This window comes from Chaetura pelagica, unplaced genomic scaffold, assembly GCF_000747805.2.
Source record: "Chaetura pelagica isolate M959 unplaced genomic scaffold, ChaPel_1.0 scaffold221, whole genome shotgun sequence".
In the NCBI taxonomy this organism is placed as follows: domain Eukaryota; kingdom Metazoa; phylum Chordata; class Aves; order Apodiformes; family Apodidae; genus Chaetura; species Chaetura pelagica.
The window spans coordinates 8,626,097-8,645,937 of NW_009952533.1; the positions used below are offsets into that span (position 1 = coordinate 8,626,097).

General features: G+C 39.3%; 1 protein-coding gene across 4 annotated transcripts in view; it reads right to left on the reverse strand.

Moving 5' to 3' along the window:
* Positions 1 to 3,085: 3,085 nt before the first annotated feature.
* OTUD4 (OTU deubiquitinase 4) overlaps positions 3,086 to 19,841 on the reverse strand; it is a 30,221-nt gene continuing 13,465 nt past the window's right edge. The window contains exons 8-22 of one of the 4 annotated variants that reach the window (XM_010008936.1): positions 18,686 to 18,743; positions 18,197 to 18,314; positions 17,902 to 17,966; positions 15,856 to 15,956; positions 14,494 to 14,618; positions 14,200 to 14,380; positions 12,377 to 12,542; positions 10,897 to 11,014; positions 8,872 to 8,927; positions 8,248 to 8,331; positions 7,491 to 7,629; positions 6,456 to 6,541; positions 6,266 to 6,380; positions 5,505 to 5,545; positions 3,086 to 4,330 (exon numbers count right to left, since the gene is read on the reverse strand). In XM_010008936.1, the coding sequence (XP_010007238.1) occupies positions 3,086 to 4,330; positions 5,505 to 5,545; positions 6,266 to 6,380; positions 6,456 to 6,541; positions 7,491 to 7,629; positions 8,248 to 8,331; positions 8,872 to 8,927; positions 10,897 to 11,014; positions 12,377 to 12,542; positions 14,200 to 14,380; positions 14,494 to 14,618; positions 15,856 to 15,956; positions 17,902 to 17,966; positions 18,197 to 18,314; positions 18,686 to 18,743 (2,698 nt within the window). Of the gene's footprint in view, positions 4,331 to 5,504; positions 5,546 to 6,265; positions 6,542 to 7,490; positions 7,630 to 8,172; positions 8,332 to 8,871; positions 8,928 to 10,896; positions 11,015 to 12,376; positions 12,543 to 14,199; positions 14,381 to 14,493; positions 14,619 to 15,855; positions 15,957 to 17,901; positions 17,967 to 18,196; positions 18,315 to 18,685; positions 18,744 to 19,841 lie in introns of all 4 variants that reach the window. The other 3 variants (XM_010008934.1, XM_010008935.1, XM_010008933.1) reach the window with 3 other exon arrangements.

The window sequence follows — 19,841 nt, forward strand, 5'->3', positions numbered from 1 at the left end:
ATCAATTTCCATATAAAGTAAGGTCCTTCAGGGAGACAGAGTGACAAGTGCCTCTATTTAAGGGTTCCTACTGGGAGTAAACTGAAGTAGTTTGGTGTCTCACCTCCCCAGCCAAGAAGGGGAATCAGGAAGAGAAGAGCTCAGTGGGTTGAAATATAAACAGATTTAAGGAAATAATCAACAAAAAGTATGTAAACTTTATACTCAAACTAACCCTAGGGAACAGCAGAGGGAGTGAGGGGCTTCAAACTGTGCTCCTTCAGCAAACTTTGCCCTTTTGGGGGATACACTTGTTAACCAGCTGGGGTCAGCTGCCCTGGCCTAAGCTCCCAGCTATGTCTGGGCTGCTACTGGCTGGTGCTCCCATGGCTAGCCTGTGGTTCTGCCCCAATGAAAGCAGGACACTTGTGTGATTGGTTTTGCAAACATGAAAAAATAACTTTCAGCTATGTATCTTAACAGGAAGGATAATTTCCATGAAACAGTTGTCTGTTCTGCCTTCATTGGCATGTGAAAAATATGATAAAAGATAGCTTTGGTTACTTCATTTTTGCCTCCAAAGTTACAGAAGGCAGTGATTTGTCCTTTTAACTAAGTGTAGTAGTAACCTACATATTTTACAGCTGTGGCAGTATCAGGTGTTATGTATGTTCTACCTCACTATGTCTAACAACAACTCCGTCTATATTATGGCAGCAGAAGTACTCCATAGTTAGACAAAAGCTTTGAAAAGCTAATTGTAACTTACAGTTAAGTCATGCTGATAAGTATAGATCCCTTTGAACTCTAGTTTTACATCTTCTGTTAATCAGTCCTAACTAGAGTAAAGATATGGTTTAGCAAATACCTGAAGCTGTGTAGCTCAGTTTATTATATGCTAAGTATTACATACAGTCCCTTACTAATCGGTGGGATCCTGCAACCTAAAACATCTTGCCTTAGGTAAAGGGTTTGGCTGATCACCCTGTAAGTCTTTAAGCACAGACAACAGTGACATAGGAGAACATAGTATATCTGCATATTTCAGTCCTTAACTGTCTCAGAGTAGCATGGTGGGGCATAGGCCCAGCTTAAATACTTAAGTCAATTTTTAAAAGGAAATTCTAAAAGCAGAGCCCTGTTGGTTACTGCCATGCCTGTTTTCCATGGCTTCCCAGGAAGTTGCTGCAGCAAGTGCACGGCTTTTTTTGTTGCAATGAAGGTCATGATTAAATAAATGCCTTCTCTAGTACCAAATTATTATTTTGGTGACTGCTGGACAGATCTGCACTACAAGTGGAATTACATTTTAGAACCTCCCAGGAAAGATGACAGGAAGCCCCTTTAAGTCTTAGTAAGCAGCAGAAGTAAACAGAGGACCACAATGTTACCAACTGTTAAATCCCTCAGTGCTTCCTTAGTTCTTAGTTCTCAACCTGAAAAAACTGAATATTGCTTCTTGAGATCCTGAATACATTTCTGAATGGAAAGATATTTTTATTTTTAAAAAAGCAGCACATTTTGATCACTACCATTTTGAGTCAGAACTAGAAATTCACCTGACATCCCCTTTTAGTTTGCAGCTTGCCTGTGCATTCACTAATTGGCTATAGTTCTGCTGCTGTCTATAAGTGGCTCTATCAGAACAAACCCATCATTTAATGTCATTGCAAGAGTTTCAGATACATAAATATCATTTAGCAAAAAAGTGAAAAGACAAACATTTATTTTAAGTAGGGTTTTATACATGGCATGCATCTGAAAAGAAATTCTTCATCACATAACTATCACTCAAGTTCCCAATCAAGGGTGAACAATCTCAGTCATGAAGGAAAAGGGTACCATCACCTACACTAGTATATACAGAGATATAAAAATACACACAACAGTTAATTTTACAGAGCAACAGAGCTGAGTGAATACTGTGCACACTGCACTCCAAGTTTGGACAGCTGAAGATCCAAACTGCAAAGGCAACAGGAACACTTCAGAGATCATTATCAGGGTCAGAAAAAACAGCATCAGAAATCTGACACATTGTAAAAATATAAGGCAGAAGCCACTTTCTTCTGGATTGTAGGGAAGAGCAGAGCACGCCAAGACTCTCCATTTCTCATTTTTAAAAGTAGTTCCAGCAAGGAGTTGTACATGCAAAACATAAAATTTGCATCAACAGTGCAACAACAGAAGAATACTGAACAGTAGCTCAATCATACAAACTTAAAAAATGTAACATGTACTTTATGCCTCTCTCCTCAGAAAATATCAAGGATTTGTCAGTGCATTAGTGTTAAAGTGGCATTAAAAAAACTTCTGCTATTATAACAGATGCAGAATTATTTTGGAAATGCATAGCATCTACATTTTTATTGTCTTTGTAATTATTCAGTTGGCATAGGCACCATTCTAGTCACACCAGCATTAAGATTTCTTGGTGGAAACAGCCATTCTTACCAATTCATCCACAGTTATGCTTGTCTTGATTTTGATTTCAACAAAATTTTTAAATTCAAAAATATGCCCTATGAATATTAACTATATACAACATATACCTAAGACACAGGGTTAGCTGGCTGCTGTTTGTGTAACACACTGAAGAGAAACATTCAAGTCTGACAGATTTATTTATTTTTTTGAGATGAAAGGCCTTTGGGTTGGAAGCATATCAAAGACAACAGTGCAGTAGGCTGAGAATTCCTTTAGCTCAGTTCTGAACTAAGGCTTTGTACGATAAAATATACATTTGTATTTGGTGCAATGTTATTGTCAATTTTAGAATCTAGATCACATCAAATGCTACAGTTTGTCACTCTAGTAAATGTACGTATCCATCTTCTATCACAAACTCAAACTTTTGTGGGGAGAAAGAAATACCAAACACTAAACCTATTTTTTTTTTTTCTAATTTGACATTGAGGAAAAATTTCTAAGCCAAACAAACTATAATCCCCCCTAAAAAAAAAGTATGGTAGGAGTTCACATCCTCCTAGTCTTTACCAAAAGTTAAAACATACCCTTTCATTTTACTATAAAGAAAGATTTCAGATTTTAAACTGCTACTTCAAATTACTTTTCACATTTTAAAATTTTCAATTATCCATTCATTCTATGCTTGATGCCCCCTCTGATTATCTCCCAGTGTTGCCCTTCTCCTGTCATTCCTATATGGCCTCCCTCTAAAGCTTCGCTGATACTGGTAGCTATCATCCCTGCTTCTGCTGGGTGGCCCTTTCCAGGCTTCCTCATTTCTTTGGAACTGGTATCCTCCCCTACTGGAATAACCCCACTCAAGTCTAGGCCTTCTGCCTCCTCCATAAGTCTGGTTATAAAACTGCTTGGATCTACCACTTCTCAGCATATCAGAAACCTCACTCTCATCTTCAGAGCTCTCTTCCCTTGTTCTCTGTGCTCTGCTTTCTGGCTGTAGATTACCAGCACCCTTGGAATCCCTACCCTTATCCATCTTCTCCTTACGACTAGGAATGCTATTTTTAAGTTCATTTTTCGTTGGTTCTGCCAACAGGGATGGAGTGTTGGGCACTGCTGTCCGCCTCTCAGTCCCCTGTGTTTGCAGAGAACGATTTTGCTGCCCAGCTGCTTTTGGCTTAGCAGGAGAAGCTGAAGGACAAGTTTGATCCAGTTGCGGTGTCCTAGCTGAAGTGTCCTTCGGGGCACTGCCTTCATTGCTCGCACCAGCCACAGGGAACGGTACCGTGTTCAAGCCGCCGCTGCTGCGAGTCTTCTGAAGCTGTTCTGCACAGTTTACTACAGGAACTGGGGGGTTGCATTCTTCAGCCACATACATGTTGGCAGAGGTGCCAGGTGCTGCCTCTTTGTCCTCCGGTGACATGACAACATTGGGTCTTCCGACTGAATTTTCAATGAAACCCTGAACTGGGTACCCATACCAAAAATGAGGAAAGAAAGGGGGTGCTATTGGAACAGCCCCTAAGAAGTGATTGTGTCCAAAGGGTGGCTGTGGGAACATATTCTTCCCTCTCAGGGACTCCTCGTAGCTTGGATGAAGAGCTTGCACTGGATTCTCTGGTTCTACACAGACCTGTCCTTGACTTTCTGACACCGGGGCTGCAGGTATAATCAGAGGCAGTGATGGAGATCTGCTGTCAACCTGTGCAATCTGACCGTTGGATCTAACCTCGCTCTGAACAGGAAAGTGCCTGTTTGTTCGTGCAGTTTCGTTCTCATTCTGAGTCGGTGGAGTCTCCTGGAACCAGGGGTTGTGTGGATACACAGGAAGGGACAGGTTTGGGTACATTCTACAAGCAGCTAAATAGGCCTGGTGCAGGGGGTACAAGTAAGAGTGGGGTGCCCACATGGGACAACTGTATGCCTGCAAGGCAGGAAAAAAACAACAAAAATTACTTGGTCTCTTAAGTGTTCAGACAGATACAATAGCACACAGGTAATTTACTATTTTGAAACAGTTAATTTACAGGAACTGAAGGCTAATTTTATTTAGGGTGCCTGCCCCCAATTTTAAATGTCTAGGACTCCAAGATGATGTTCTAATTTTTTGGGCAACACTTATGACCAATAAGAAAACTTGAAAAAATTTCTATAGTTAATTTAAACACAAAGGTATTAAGTCAAGCTTTAGCTATGCATTTGAAGGCATTTCAAAATAATTTTCCAGAATCACAACTATTCATTGGCAATTTGCCCTCCTAGCTCAGCTTTTCCCAATTTTAAGGGATAACAATCAAAGCAAGAAGTCATACCACACACATATTTTCACTTAAAAAACCCAAAAAAGCAACTACACTGAGGTCAAACAATAATTTGTAAAGATTGAAATACATATACATACACACAACCAGGTATCAGCTGTTAGTGAACACGAGCTACGTTCACAGTGCTGAAGTCATCCACCTCAGGTGGTGACCCCCTTCCCTCTACTTCTGCATCAACCAACCAGCACAGTGGCTTATGGTTACATTGCTCAGCCTTAAGAGTCCATAAACACTGACTGCGTTTGCACTGTGGTAGGTAGCAACTGGCCCAAGAGCAGTATTGTAAGATCTTTTTATGATACAATGTGCCAAACATGCGTATTTCAGGCCATACAGAGCAGCATGCAAGGTTGCTGGAGGCACAAGGCTCTTGTAAAGAAAACACTGGAGCAGGTAGAGGGCAGAACCTATAACTTATCACAGTCTTGTCTGTGCCACCAGTGGAAACAGTGCTCAGAGCAAAGGATCCTGAGAAGCCCACCCAGACCTCTTCTCAATGGGAACTGCTCTGTTCAGTCTGAATGAGCACCTGGAAGGATGTCTGTGGACAATGGCATGACAGGATCTGGAACCAAAGCCTTGGGCACAGTAATGCATAAAGTAGTTCCCAGGTCTACCACACTATTTGGTCACCAGCTGAAGAGCACAACTAGAAAAACATGGCACTTTGACCAGTAGATGGTGCTGAAGCAGCAAAATGCACTCTAGCTACTACCAAATAAAAGAAAATTTTAAGGTATAACAAACAAAAACATAGCAAGTTTGAAGAGTTACCTTCACACCAAGATTGAAGAAAAATCTAAGAATATTCTTATCTAGAAAACAAAAAAAACACACAGAAAAATATCAGCGAATACCTAAGATATTACACTTCATCTGATCAAAAAATTTGTCCTTGCATAAAGGTCCATTTCAGTAGAAAAAGACCATTATTAAGCTGCCACTTACATGCCTTTGGTTGATTTGGGTGGGGGATTTTTGCCACAGTAGGATATCTAGGACAACTGCCGTTTAAATTTCAGTCTTAACAGTTTGTGGAACTGAACTTACAGTTTTTAAAGTAACAGTTCAGTAAACAAAGACTACCATGCAGTCAGACATGATACATTCTTTATCAGCATATTCCATATTTATAGCATGCTGAATCCTGGGTTTTCCCAGGCCAGTAAGAAAATGCTCAACAACTTCCAAATTTTTTATTACAAGAGAAAACCTTTTACTGTAAAAGGAAACAGTTCTCCAAAGGAAATCCTTTACATTCACAAAACCTCAGCTTATGGCAGGTCAAGCCAAGAACCACAAAATTATCATAACAGATTTCCAGGTGTAACCACTTAAAATAATGTTAGCAACACAAACTTAAGGAGTTGCAACTGTATTCACTATCCCCTCCCACACCTTAAAGCTCGGAATTCAACAATTACACCTTTTGACACAGACTAACAACAGGACCAAGGAAGTTGTCTTTATCTACACTTCAAGAAAACCTGTTAGGAAAAATGGTATAAAATCCAGACCACCTGCTAGCTTCTCACCTTTAGGCAAGTCTTCGCCAGTATTGCACAGAGAGTAAGAGGGTGCAACAGCTCTTTCTCCCTTTTCACTAAAAGGGAATCCAGGGTATAGTGGATCCTGGTAAGGATTCAGAGTCTGAGGCAAAGGCATTAAAGGCTGGTTAACTGCTTGTAGCGACACAGGAACTCCAGCAACTGGAGCAGATGTTACCTGAGCCTGTGATACAATAGAGTCAGGTCCCGTTGCTGGGGCTGGGGCTGCCATCAATGAAGAAGCAGGTATTTGGGCTGGAATACCTAAGGGGAAAAAAACCACATCTCTCTCAACTCTACATGATCACAAAAAAAGATGGCAGCGGGAAAGCAAGTTTCAAAGGACACTCTTGAGTCAGGAAGTCACAAACACAAGAAGATTTTGCTGAATGCAGAGAGTAGTTTTCATTAAGAGTGAAACAGTTAAGCTTTCCAGAAATAGCTAACCCCTACCTATATGTATGTTTCAAATTATGAATAACAGAAGGAAATAGGAAGGGGAAAAAGGAGGGGAGACAAATCCCTGCAGCTCTCATTCTGACCGGTCATTTACAGTCAACTCTGAATCTGAACTCAGATCAACTGGGCTATACACCTTCTGTCACAGATGCAGTACTACCACCATATGTGAACACAGTATGCTGATTTGAAAGCTAGTTCTTGCACAGAAACACAACAACAGGAGAGAAAATAAAAGCACCTGATTCAATGAGGAATACTGAATCTAAGTTAAATTAACGTATCAGAAGATACACATAGCATAGAAAAGCCTTTCTACTGACTTTGCACCTCAGATCCAAATGGATCTCATTAGCCCAGACATAGACTCAAGCTGAGTCCTCAGTGAAGCAACGAGCTTGTTACGTGGGACACTGAGCACAAATATATATCAAGTTTTAAAATGCTGATAATACATTCTTCCCTAAACAGATCCTCAGAATAAGCCCCCTCAAAACTCAACACTATCCCACCCAGGAGTAAAGCAAGAGTTGAGTACGCATCCCTCTTCTGCCTTCAGGTAGGGAGTTAACTATACATATAAGCAATCAACTCAACTTCCAGCACTGAAAAACTATATTCCTATAAAAGAATGCCTCCAGAACATGAAGTTATTAGAAACAGTGTCTCCTGGAGGCATCTTCAATTTAGCAAGACAGGTAAAATTATATCTGCGGGTTAGTAGTTTCTGATTTATGTTAGTATTTCTTCAAACCTGCTGGTCCATAGGTTGTTGGCTCACTTGGCCAAGCTGGCACAATGGCTGGTACAGAAGGCACTGCTGGAGGTAAATGCACCTCAGAAAAGACTGGTGAGGGTGTTGGATTCACACTTGGTAAGCATTCTGTCACAGTCTACAAAAACAAAGAGATCACATTATGTCATTCTAAATCCCCTGCTGGTGACCCCTAACATGACTCAATATAATCCAGACTACCACCATTCCATAGCAAAACATTAATTAGTAACAGATCGGGCTATACACAAAAGAGATTCTGAGATATGTTACATCACAGTGTGAAGAACTGCACTGAGCTCTACCCAGAACACCTTGTACCACAGCCATCCATCAGTGTTATAACCACCTCCACAAGCCTTAAATTTAGTCTTTCCCACCCAAAAAGAAAAGCCACCCTCACAATCTATTACCAATAATCTTAGAGAAACCTGGAAAAGCAAAGGTAAAGAATTTAAAATTAAAAGTATGGTTATCTTAGCAGAAAGATATTAAATAACCCCTCTGAGAAGAGAAAGGATACACTTTTACTTTTCTATTAAGGGCTTTGTTCCACATTTTTTATGTTGGACAAAACAGAATCCTAACTGTATTTATGAAATTTTAGTATTATCACCACAGAAATGGCTACATGACTAAAAGCCAGTATTATAATACATACGTGGCTGTGATGAAGCTCCCCTTTGTCTGAAGTCTCCTGACTGGAAAACTTTGAAATCAAACAAACATTCCTTACTTGGTCAGCAAGAACTGGAGAATCTGTTTTTACTTGTTCCAAAGGAGATGAAGCTTTTGGGTAACTCTCATCTTGACTATTCTTCTAAAGTAAAGTTAGAAACAACAGACAAAGCTAGTCTAACAATAAGATTTACTTTTCAGAGAGGCATTCAAAGATATTAAACCACACTACATACAAAGTGGGCGAAGCACCCAATGACTATTACACTAGCATAACATTTTGCTTGTTGAAAGGACACAGCAAAGGTTAAAAGCCAACAAGAGGTCACAAATCTTCATTGAACTTCAGAGATCATAGTTTGTTAGCACATTAGCTATTAGTAAACATCAAATCTGTGGTCACATTATACTGAAAGACTAAGAAATTACAAATTCAGATTCCTAAGTGTTCTCGCTAAGCCCGAATTTGAGAACTCAGATTGCAGAGAAAGACTTAAAAGTATGGGTTACAGGGGCTGAGGAAAGCTGACAGCAATACAGGCCTCCAACCTTAGAAGTATTTCACTGAAAGCTGTAAAGCAGCAGCAGCAATCACAGCTCTAAAGGCAGCTATTGCTCTGCTAATCGTGTATCAGAGAAGCAATAACATTAAAAAAAAATTTGGTCTTTTCTTTAAGATTACCTCAGATGAATTTGGCTCAAGCTTCTGACTTAAGTGGGTCTGCCTGGAATTTGACTCTGTAACACCAAGACATAACCTAGTAAATGAACCATTACACCATTCACAGCTATCACAACTTAAGCCAGTTAAAGTTTGTCTTTCCAAAGTTAAACCTTCAAAACAAAACCTACCTCAAAACATATTACTTTAGAAAACTTAAAACTTCAATTTTTATCAACATTCAAAGCATCCTAAAATAAACAGTTGTTAGAGCAGTAACAGAGCAGCTACTTCCACCTGGGTTTTCAAAGCTCTACAGGAGTTCTTTGCTGATGTCTGTCAACCATTTCAGTAATGCTTCCAAGAAGCAGGAATGAAAAGTAGATGTCTCTTTAAAAGACACATCATTCATTCTAAATCCCTCCTAGTGAAAAAGAAGTTTGTACTTTGATTCAAGTCAGAATGTTTTGCTCATTTCCATGTTCAAGTATTAAGATAACAGAAGCTTAATGTCTTGTCTACTTTTGACTGAGCAAATTGAAAAAGCTTGAGTGGTTTGAGAGATCTAGAAAGTTTTCAGACTGATGCAGAAGGTGCTGATAACAGTCATGGCATAATCTTCCTATAATAAGATCTGAACAAGTTCTTCACACTAGCTTATGTTCAAATCTGATTATCACTGCTTGCCAATCAAGTTTTAAGTTTAATAGTAGCCGCTAAATAGATACATACTTTTTAAAAACTTAGTAACTGCACCATCACAACAACACTGTAAATTAAAACAAAATTGATTATGAGAATTACTACCAATTCCCCAGGCATCAATTGTAATCTCAAACTACTCAGAAGGAAGTATAATTATTCCCACTGGGTTTTTAACCTAGTTTCAGGCAAGGCAAATCAGAGCATCATAAAAACAAAACAAAACCCCCATAACTTCAAAATCTATGATGACACTGTGGTAAAGAACTTTCTCTACGTGAACATTCTTTTTGGCCTTGCTGATGAATTAAGTTTTCAAACTAAAGTTTTCAGATGTTTGGGGCATGAAAATTAGGTGACATCAGTCCTTGTGAGACCATTCAAGAAAGCATTACATGTTATAGGAGGGACTAAGGAGCACAAATACCATAAAATACAGAACAGCAATGCCTCTGGTTTTGCCACAGATAAAGGAGAAAAAAACTCTAAAAACTGAGGAAAGGAACAGCTTGTGAGAGGAGAATAAAGAGTCTGAATTTTATTTAGTCAGAAAAAAAAGAAGTGGAAGAGGCCAAGACCAAATTTGGTGTTCATTTATGGCAAATGTGACAGGACAATAAAAATTTAAAAAAATAAACCGCAACCAACCAAACTATCAATTTCATTTAAGGAAGATTTACTAATTACCTCCTGACAGCTTCAGCTTTCCTCTACTACTGCCACATTCTACTTTCTCACAGAAGAGGAAAAGCTTACAGTCAATGAAGAGAAGCTAAAGAGTGTTACAGCAGATTTCGGGAAGGGGGGCTGGGAAAAAAAGACAATTTTTCACCATCCCTCTTTCTACTGTAGATGGGGGGTGTAGGGCGTGTCAGTCTGTTCAACTCCTGTACACCATGTTCTCCCCTTTCTGTGCCCTCGTGTGCTAATTCTTAACCTTGACACACTGAATACTTTTACCTGCTTTCCTCTTAACTGACTCCAGTAAGCACTCTTAATACTCCTCCCACTGGCACTTTCTGTCATACTCACTAGAATTTCAACACGATCTAATTTAGGGTAGCTCTGATAATCCTTTTAATATCTCATTCCTTTTCCCATCTACTAAAAAAATCCCAGCAAGGAGCCTGCTCTTTCAGTCACATTCACAAAGCAGGAAAACATGTACTTTTTTTTTCTCCATCCTACCTTTGCTACTTTGACCATAGCTTAGTTTGGCACTATTACTTAAGATAATTGTCCCCTCATAACTAAACAGATGCCCTATCCTGAATAAGTTCTTAGGTTGGTACTAAAAGCAAGCAAAAAAACCCCACAACTTGATCTAAACCCGTTTATTTTTACCTTTATCCTTCTGCTCTTCCACATCTGCTGTCCACTTGTTTCTTCTCTCATTATTTGAGAACTTCTTCTGGTTTGGATTATCCACAGTCTGTGTTGCAGCCTGACAGACTGACTGATTCTGAAGTTTACAAAAGTAGAAATATGGATGTTTATAAGAAGTCTAACAGACACTTTGCCATCATCTGTTATGATACTATTATGCCTTCATGACACATACTACTTATCTCTGTGACAGGCAGAAGGGGGGTGGGGAGGGAAGCAGTCTTAATCAGTTGAACTCAGACACACCCACTCTTTCATTCATTGCTAAATTTTGCAAAGTGTCTTTCAAAAGCATGCTTGTCATTACTTCACATGACAAACAAAAACTGCTTCACTCAGATAACATCTGCTTCAAAAACCACATCCTGCTTCTGCAGGTGAGCAGATCCAGCACACTGTTAACCACAGTTCAGAGACACAGCAGCCCCTGTCAGTTTGGCTTCAGTCTTAGTCTGCTCTTCGCAGTGCAGAAGAGCTGTACATTTCTTCTTCTCCACATCAATAGAAGTCATTGCTGATCAAGAACTAAAAGATACCACACAGGAATTCACTTCCACAAAGCAAGAGATTTAAGGCCCATCTTTCACCTATTCTTTCCTCCCAGCCCTGGTCTTGTTTCTGTTTGCCCTAGAATTTAAACCCAAAAAGCCCCACAGGTCTCTACGATAAACCTATGTAAAGAGCAGCTCTTTACACAGAGAATCTGCTTGATCCCTGGATGCACTGAGATTCTAATCCACTTTCTTTAAAAATTGCATCAATAGAATAATCTCCCAAAATCCAAAGGCTACACTCTTCTCTCAGACATAGAGATCCACTGAAGCCAGCTCAGCTCTACAAGTCTGAGAAAGAATTTGCATTACTTAGGACAACAGGCAAGTTCTCACACCATTATGTTCTCAAGCTAAAAAGAAGTCACCTATACATATAACAGGTTACATGTCAACCAAATCAAAAACAATCACCTAATCACCTCAGATATTAATCCAAGCACCACAGTGCCATTTTACTGAGCTGCTTCTCAGCTACATTAAGCTATACTTCGGAGCAAGTTCTGTCCTCACCTTGAAGTTTGATCTCAACATACAAGAAAAACACATCTGAAAAACTGTAGTGGAGTGCAAAGCCTTTCAAAAAACATGAAGAAAGTAGCCCATGGCTTCCGAAGCTCACACATCTGCCATATTTACATGCCTGAAGAATTGCGTATGGTGGACATGAATTATTCCAAGCAGAAACTACTATGTATGTGTCTCATCTTGAATACATAAAGTATGGTAGATTCACGTATTTCTATGTAGAAAGTCACTGTGAAGAAAACATCCTTAACTTTTAAATTGTACTGTAATGCAAGGACAGCAAATCAACAATTGCTCATTAAAGATTCATGGACAAGTATGAAAAATGTATCATTAATGACAATTTTAAAAAAGCATACGTTGGAAAGAGCAGGAAAAGCTTGTTCATCTCTCTGCTGGATCTCATAAAGTGAACGAGATTCTTCTATGGCCTGTTTCTCCCTGCGTTCCTCTGGAGACAGACCAAAGTAGTTACAATCTCTGCTGCCATGGTTCAGATCCTCAGTTCTCTCCCGGTCCGGTTTTCTGTAAAGGAAAAAACAAAACGGGACAAGTTTGACAAAAGAAATTCAGTTATCACTTGTATCAAACACAATGCAAACTCATTATTTAGAAGGAAGAAAGAACATAATAATAGAGCACTGCTTATGTGATTCCACATATACCAGATCCCTTCCTGCCCACTGTAAGTTACACATATGTGCAAAACTAAAGGAAGGGAAAGAATGGATTTTGTCCATGATTTATTCAGTTCAATACAATTTTGAAAGACTTTACAACAAATTATAATACTAGATCATAAATGGTAATTATTAGATGATAGTTAAAAAACAAATCCCTACATGGAGTGATCTAATCCGTTTCTGTGCCAGCTGACCACCCCTCCATCTGCTAGCTATGTACTTGCAAGAGAGTTGGGGAAGATCACTTTAATAAATACAACAAAATGCCCTTAAACTGTTGTACATGGCAGACTCCAAAAACACCCCAGCCCCTTTTATTCCACAAGGAGTTAAGATACAGAAGAGAGGCAGCACAGATAGACCATGAAGAGTTTGGTGTTGCATTCAAGTACAGAATAGGATTTTAGTTAGGACAGATGGGTGACAATGATGAAAACAGACAGTATGAGCAAGAATTGAGCCAATTTCCCTTTTACTGATTTTTTTTTTTTTCCTTCAGTAAGCCCTCTTTTAACTAGCAGTAAATGTTCCAGTCAGTGGACTGATAACACCAGAATGTTTTTGTTACTGCTGGGACTCCAAGGTCATGTCTTTGCTCTGCTGGTTCAGGCACTACCAGATCTATAACCCCCCCTCTGTAGGAGGCTGAGTTAGACAGACAGCATTAACTAGCAGTAAATGTTCCAGTCAGTGGACTGATAACACCAGAATGTTTTTGTTACTGCTGGGACTCCAAGGTCATGTCTTTGCTCTGCTGGTTCAGGCACTACCAGATCTATAACCCCCCCTCTGTAGGAGGCTGAGTTAGACAGACAGCAAAACTGGCCAGAGATACTCCGTTCCATGTATCTACGTAAGCTCAGAGGAAGGTCAGAGATCACAGAAGGCAACTTCCTTCCTGCTGCTTCTTCCCTTCTCATCCACCCATGGCCAGAGTCCAGGGAGGGCTCCATCCATCCATCACGGTTGATCACTGGGCTGCATGTCCTTCAACCCTCATCACTCTGCGCTCTCTCAGGCAGTTCTGGGACTTTTTGGGACTGTTTGCAGCTCAGGAGATGCTGTGGGAGTTGCTAGGAGTGGGGGGAGGAAGAAGGCGTTTGCACATTCCTTCTCCACAGTATATAATTGTACCTATTTTCTTATATTATTAGTGTTTAATTAAACCTGTCCAGTTTAGTTTTCAATCCAGAGAGTCTCTCTCTCTCATTCTCTCTCTACTTCCCTACCTGGGTGGGAGGGGATTGAGAGCATTGCTGTCGCTGGTTTAACTGCCCGTCCCAAGTCAAACCATGACACTAATGACTGCAGCAATTCTTTTAAAAAGTTGTGTTGTTTGTTTGTTTTTTAATTATCTTTCCTGTCTTTGTGTGTATTCTTAAGGATTTGGAACACCTCTTCAGAATTCAGGGGCAACGTGTTTCCAAAGAAGCAGGCACGTGGGCTCCAAGAAGCTCAGCTAGAGTTCAAGACAGGGAAGATGTTATTTGCAGTTTTACCTTACAGTTTGGGAAGGACTCCTGCCTGGAGTTTTTTGCTCAGCTGAGGTCTGATGAGGTTGAGGTCCAGAACACAAGAACTGATGCTGCCTGGTACCCACAGTATGCTGAAGTCGAGGAGGTAGCGCTGACTGGAGTTTTATTGACTTGCTCTGATTCTTTGGCCCTCTGCAATCTGCATCTGTGACAGAAACATGAAAAATATATACATTTAAAAGATTTTTTTTTTAAGCTCTTTGGAACAAAACATTTGACAATAAAGATTCTGGCACATAAAGACAGATACAATCCTACCAGGCTGAGCATTCTGCCCCCATGTTGTGAAAAACTTTTTCATCTTCTTCCCTGGCACAGTGTTCCAGCCCTCCATAGGAGAGGCCTGTGGAAGAGGTTTAAGGCTCTTCAGTGAGACAGCATGCCTACAGAACATGGAATTATGGAGGGGAAAATATCATAAATAATGTATCATAATGATCATAATATCTTAAATACCAGAGTGGGGCTTGCATAAATTAATAATACGTTTGCTAAGACCAATGGATCACTCAATTTTTGAGAATACTGCAAAGTCCTTTTCCTTTATGATTACACTCAAAAAATGTTTAGAACAACAAACCTTTTTTTAATAAAACTCTCAATGATAAGTTGATGCAAACATCAACTATTTGGGACATGAGTATCTGAATGCCTTTGAAGCAGACAGAAAAGGAGAATGATCAGGAAAGGCAATATACTCAACAGATAAACTTATCACAAATGCTGCAATAGATGTCAACACTGAAAAACATTATATTGGTCATTTATATCCCAGAGCAATTACTTCATTTTTAAACAAGGCTGCTGTAGGATGTCCAAGCAATTGTTTACATTATTTGAAAAGACTACATTCAAATTAGGTTCAATCTTTATTTAAAAAGGGAACAAATTGCAAGACAATATTCAGATCTCACAATATTTTTCTTTTTTATTTCTTTACAGAAGATAACATTAGATTAATGGGCACCTTTCTCCTTCCCTCATTCACCTTGAAAGCTCAAAAAGGTGTCTCAAACTGCAACCCCCACCCCCAAAAAAACCCAAACAAAAAACCCCCACCCTCCCAAACAACCAAAACCACCACCTCCAGAGAAAAACAACAACAGACAATCAGCAACACACAAACACCTCCACAACCCCCACCAACAAGCTGAAACACATAGTTTGTCCCAAGGGGTTGTCCCAAGATGATGCTGATCTAAACTTGGCACTCCTTGTTCAACACAAGGCAGAGCTACTCAACCAACAGAGAAGTTATGTGCTTTGATTGACCTTTGAATATGAAAAGCTTGCCACAAATCTAGCATCTAATTACTATGCACAACAAGCAACACTTAAATCAGGATGGTGTCAATCTGTTTAGTGCTGAATCTTGTGCAAAATAAAAACCTAATGTAGTGACTGTTTTACTCTGCGAGTAATATCCAGAGTATTTAGCGCTACAGAAAAAAGTCTGAACTGACAACACAGAATCCCTTTTTCCTTTCTTTATTTGGTATGTTCTTTTCTTAAGGAATAAAGAAGCATATATACTTTGGGGGCTGAAACTAACTCTGAAGTAATGCTGCCATTACCAAGGTTCAATTTAGCACCCTTTTCCAAAAAAGATTACGCACTTACTTTGCTCCAAGCTCTTCTACAAATACAACGACTGGCCCATTCTCTGAACAAACTTCTTGAATATGAGCATTATAAAATTTCCCATTATGGTCTAAGCGCACCTATAAGGAAAAATAAAAAAGAGGCATTAGCTTCCAAGATTATGATGAGAGGGTGTAAGTCTTTAAAATATCAGCAACATAAAAAAAATTAGAACTTTTCTTCTGGGTAGCAGAAGACCTGAGAAATAAACACCACATAATTCAATAACTGTATCAAAAGCTAATTTTTAATCTGTATCACTTCTTCAAAAAGCAATAAAAATACTATTTAAAAAAAGCAACAAATAACAAACAACTCCATGAACAGAAAGCTTGCCAGGCAACATTACTTAATGGAACATGGTTTTCAAAACTACATAAGAAAGTTTAAAGTATTCAGTATATCAAGGCTTTTCAGCTTTATTGAAAAAGCTGTGTCTTAGAATAAGCCCCAAAGCTTTTCCTTGTTAAAGTCCATGTAAAAAAAACCTCATTACTAACACTTCAGTGAAATTTAGTTTAATTAAGAGCATAAACAACACCAATTATTTCTGAACTTATTCTTCAGAAAAAAATTTCACCAAAAAGGCAGTGCAGACATGATCAGAATTGTTACTTGTCTGACATTCCTGTTCTTGAAATTCTTCTGTTAAATATAAGATTAATTTCATAACATTCTAATACAACACTAGTCTTTCCAGCTGTACTAATTGGGTCAGCTCCACTTTTCACTATTTACTTCATTTTCCCTTCCCACGTTTTTCATCCCATTTATTTACTATCTTGCCATGCACATACAAAATTTGACAGAGACTATGTTAACTACTGGAGTTTTTATTACAAACAGTATCTGTGCTCTTTAGTAAACACTACACAAGACAGCCTTAAGGTCTCAAATATAAAATTTAAGCCTGTACTATTAAGCAATAATCAACTCCACATTAGTGGGCTTTTTTGTTTGGTTTGTGGTTTTTTAATTAGTTTGAAATTTAGAAATGTGTTTTTCCTGCAATTTTTTCACTGTTGGCTTCATTCCATTACACAAACAAAAGAAGTACAAACTTAGAGACCCCATGCTGCATGATAAACCTAACTGAATATTTTCACATTAGTACTAATAATTTTAACCGACAGGCAAATGTCCTGGAGAGAACCATATACAGCTAAGTACCATCAGTTTAGGCAACACAGCTAGGGATATTATTCTAAACTTTGAGTACAACAGAATTTAATAGCAAATCCTATTTCTTCCTAAGCAGCAATACGTACCACAAATTTGAAGAGAATTTAAAGAGCAATTGTTTAACACACTTCGAACATTTCAAGAGGAAAAATCACCCAAAACTGCAGATCTTCAGGATCTGCAGTAACCAAAGTAAGCTGTATTCCATTACCCAAAAGTAATGAGATTAGGACAAAGCCTATTTACAAACAGTAATCATTATCTCCAGAGTTTAACATAATTATATAAGACTACGATGCTGGTTTTGGTCTCTCCAAAGAAAAGCCTGTATGGCAGAAAACACTAAAATGTCTCTCTTCATCATGCAACTCTATGTGAGCAAAAGGTTTATCATGCAGCATTTTGCTAAAGCAAGTGCAGCCATCAGCCAAGAGATGCAGTGGAGATGACTATTACTTTTATAAAATAGACCTACCCCCCAGTTTAACACATCACAGGAATAACTAGCAAGCTTACAGAGCTGATCAAGAGAAGAGAGCTTAGCCTGAACCAAGTAAACTGCCCAAAATGCACCTACTACTCATACACAGGCTAGCACTAAGTAAGTACTCCCCATGGAGGCAAGCCTGCACTAACTTATTTGCACACTCAATGTTAAGGTTCATAGTAATCTTCTTCTACATACTCTTGAAGTTAAGTTGTGACACTTTAATGCAGTCAAATTGCACTGAGTTGAAGACATAAGCAAAGAAATTTCAAAATTAACAATTATATATCAAAATAGTTAAGAGGAATCTTGAGCAAAATGTTAGTCTCTATAAATTATAATTCAATACTACTTACTTTACATTTGTCTCCAACTGAGTATTGCATACCAGCAGCAATAGAAAAATCTTGTTTTTGCTGATCTGTAAATACATTAGCAGTAATATGCTGTTAGTTTAAACACAAAATAATTGCATTCTTGATAAAGTAAAAATGCAAACCTGAAGTTCAGGCTCTAAATCTGCACACTGATCCCTGTAAGGAAGGCCACTGTCTAAACCCAAACTGCCATTTGCATCACTGCTCTTCAACAGGGCTTCACTATATATATAAGCTTGCAAAAGCTGCAACTTTTAAGTATTCAGTTACTTACCCCATTTGGATTGAAGCCAAACATCATATTCAACATTTCTGTAAACTGATGGATTGAGTGATTTAAGAACTTTTTTAGGTAAGACCAACAAGGTAGGATTCCCATTGCTTTTAAGGTGCTGTATAAAACAAAACAAAGTGCTAAATGGTCAACTACATAAAGATGCAAAGATTTCCATTTTTCAATCACAGTGCTCAAGCTTTAAACTGAAATGTAAAGAAGCTGAAAATACAAGAAGAACCTTGAAAAAAGTTCAACTGTGTTCTTTTAACCTTACCAGAATAAAATCAAGTATTAAGCAATATTAAAAAGGACACTATATACCTTTCAGTACATCAAAAGGAAACCTTACTTCCCAAATAAATAAGCAGTTTTTAAGATACTACATGTTAGGAAAACTAGAAACTCAAGATTCTCTCATTAGCTTTAAACACTGAAAAATATAGCACAGTACATTATTAGGAAGAAAATAAATCTTAACATAAATACCTTGTTGCCAGAAAGGGACTTCAATCCATTCATATCACTAACTGTTGTAGCTTTACTTCTGCAAAAGGACAGAAGCATGCTGTGGTAATATAGTATTAATAAGGCCTGGAAAGCAGGTAAGAAACATCTTGGAAGTTGATAAAAATACTGCATCTATCACTCTCTACATATTTTTCCACTATAAGCATAGAATCAGAATGGTTAAGGTTGGAAGGGACCTTAAAGATCATCAGGTTCCAACTTCCCTGCTATAAGCAGGGACACATCCCACTAGACCAGGCTGCACAAAGCCTCATCCAGCCTGGCTTTCTATAGCCTCCCTAGGCAACCTATTCCAGCACCTTACTACATGGTGAAGAATTTTTTCCTGATGTCTAACCTAAATTTACCCTCTTTCAGTTTAAAACCATTATGACTTGTCCTGTCACTGCCCTCTCTGGTGAAAAGCCCATCCACAGCTTTCCTGTAGCCCCTTCAGGCACTGGAAGGCTGCTATGAAGTTTCCCCAGAGCCTTCTCCAGGCTGAACATCCCCAACTCTCTCAGCCTGTCTTCATAGCAGAGGTGCTCCAGCCCTCTGATAATCTTGGTGGCCCTCCTCTGTTCCCTCTCCAACAGCTCCACGTCTTCCTTGTGCTGAGGGCACCAGAACTGTATGCAGTACTCCAGGTGGGGTCTCATCAGAACAAAGTAGAGGGGCAGAATCACCTCCCTGGCTCTGCTGGACACACTTTCGATGCAGCCCAGGATGCAGTGGCTCTCTGGGCTCCAGCACACACTGGCAGCTCATGTCAAGCTTCTCATCTGTTACCACTCCCAAGTCCTTCTCCTCAGGACTGCTCTCCAGCCATTCTCCCCCCAGCCTCTATTTGTGCCTGGGGTTGTGCTGACCTAGGTGCAGGACCTTGCACTTGGCGTTGTTGACCTTCATGAGGTTGGCACAGGCCCACCTCTCCAGCCTGTCAAGATCCCTCTGGATGGCCTCCCTTCCCTCTAGAGTGTCAACTACTTCACACAGCTTGGTATCATCAGCAAACTTGCTGAGGGTACACTCAATCCCACTGTCCATGTCTCCAACAAAGATGTTGAACAGCACTGGCCCCAATACTGACCCCCAGAGGGACACCACTAGTCACCTGCCTCCACTGGGACACCAA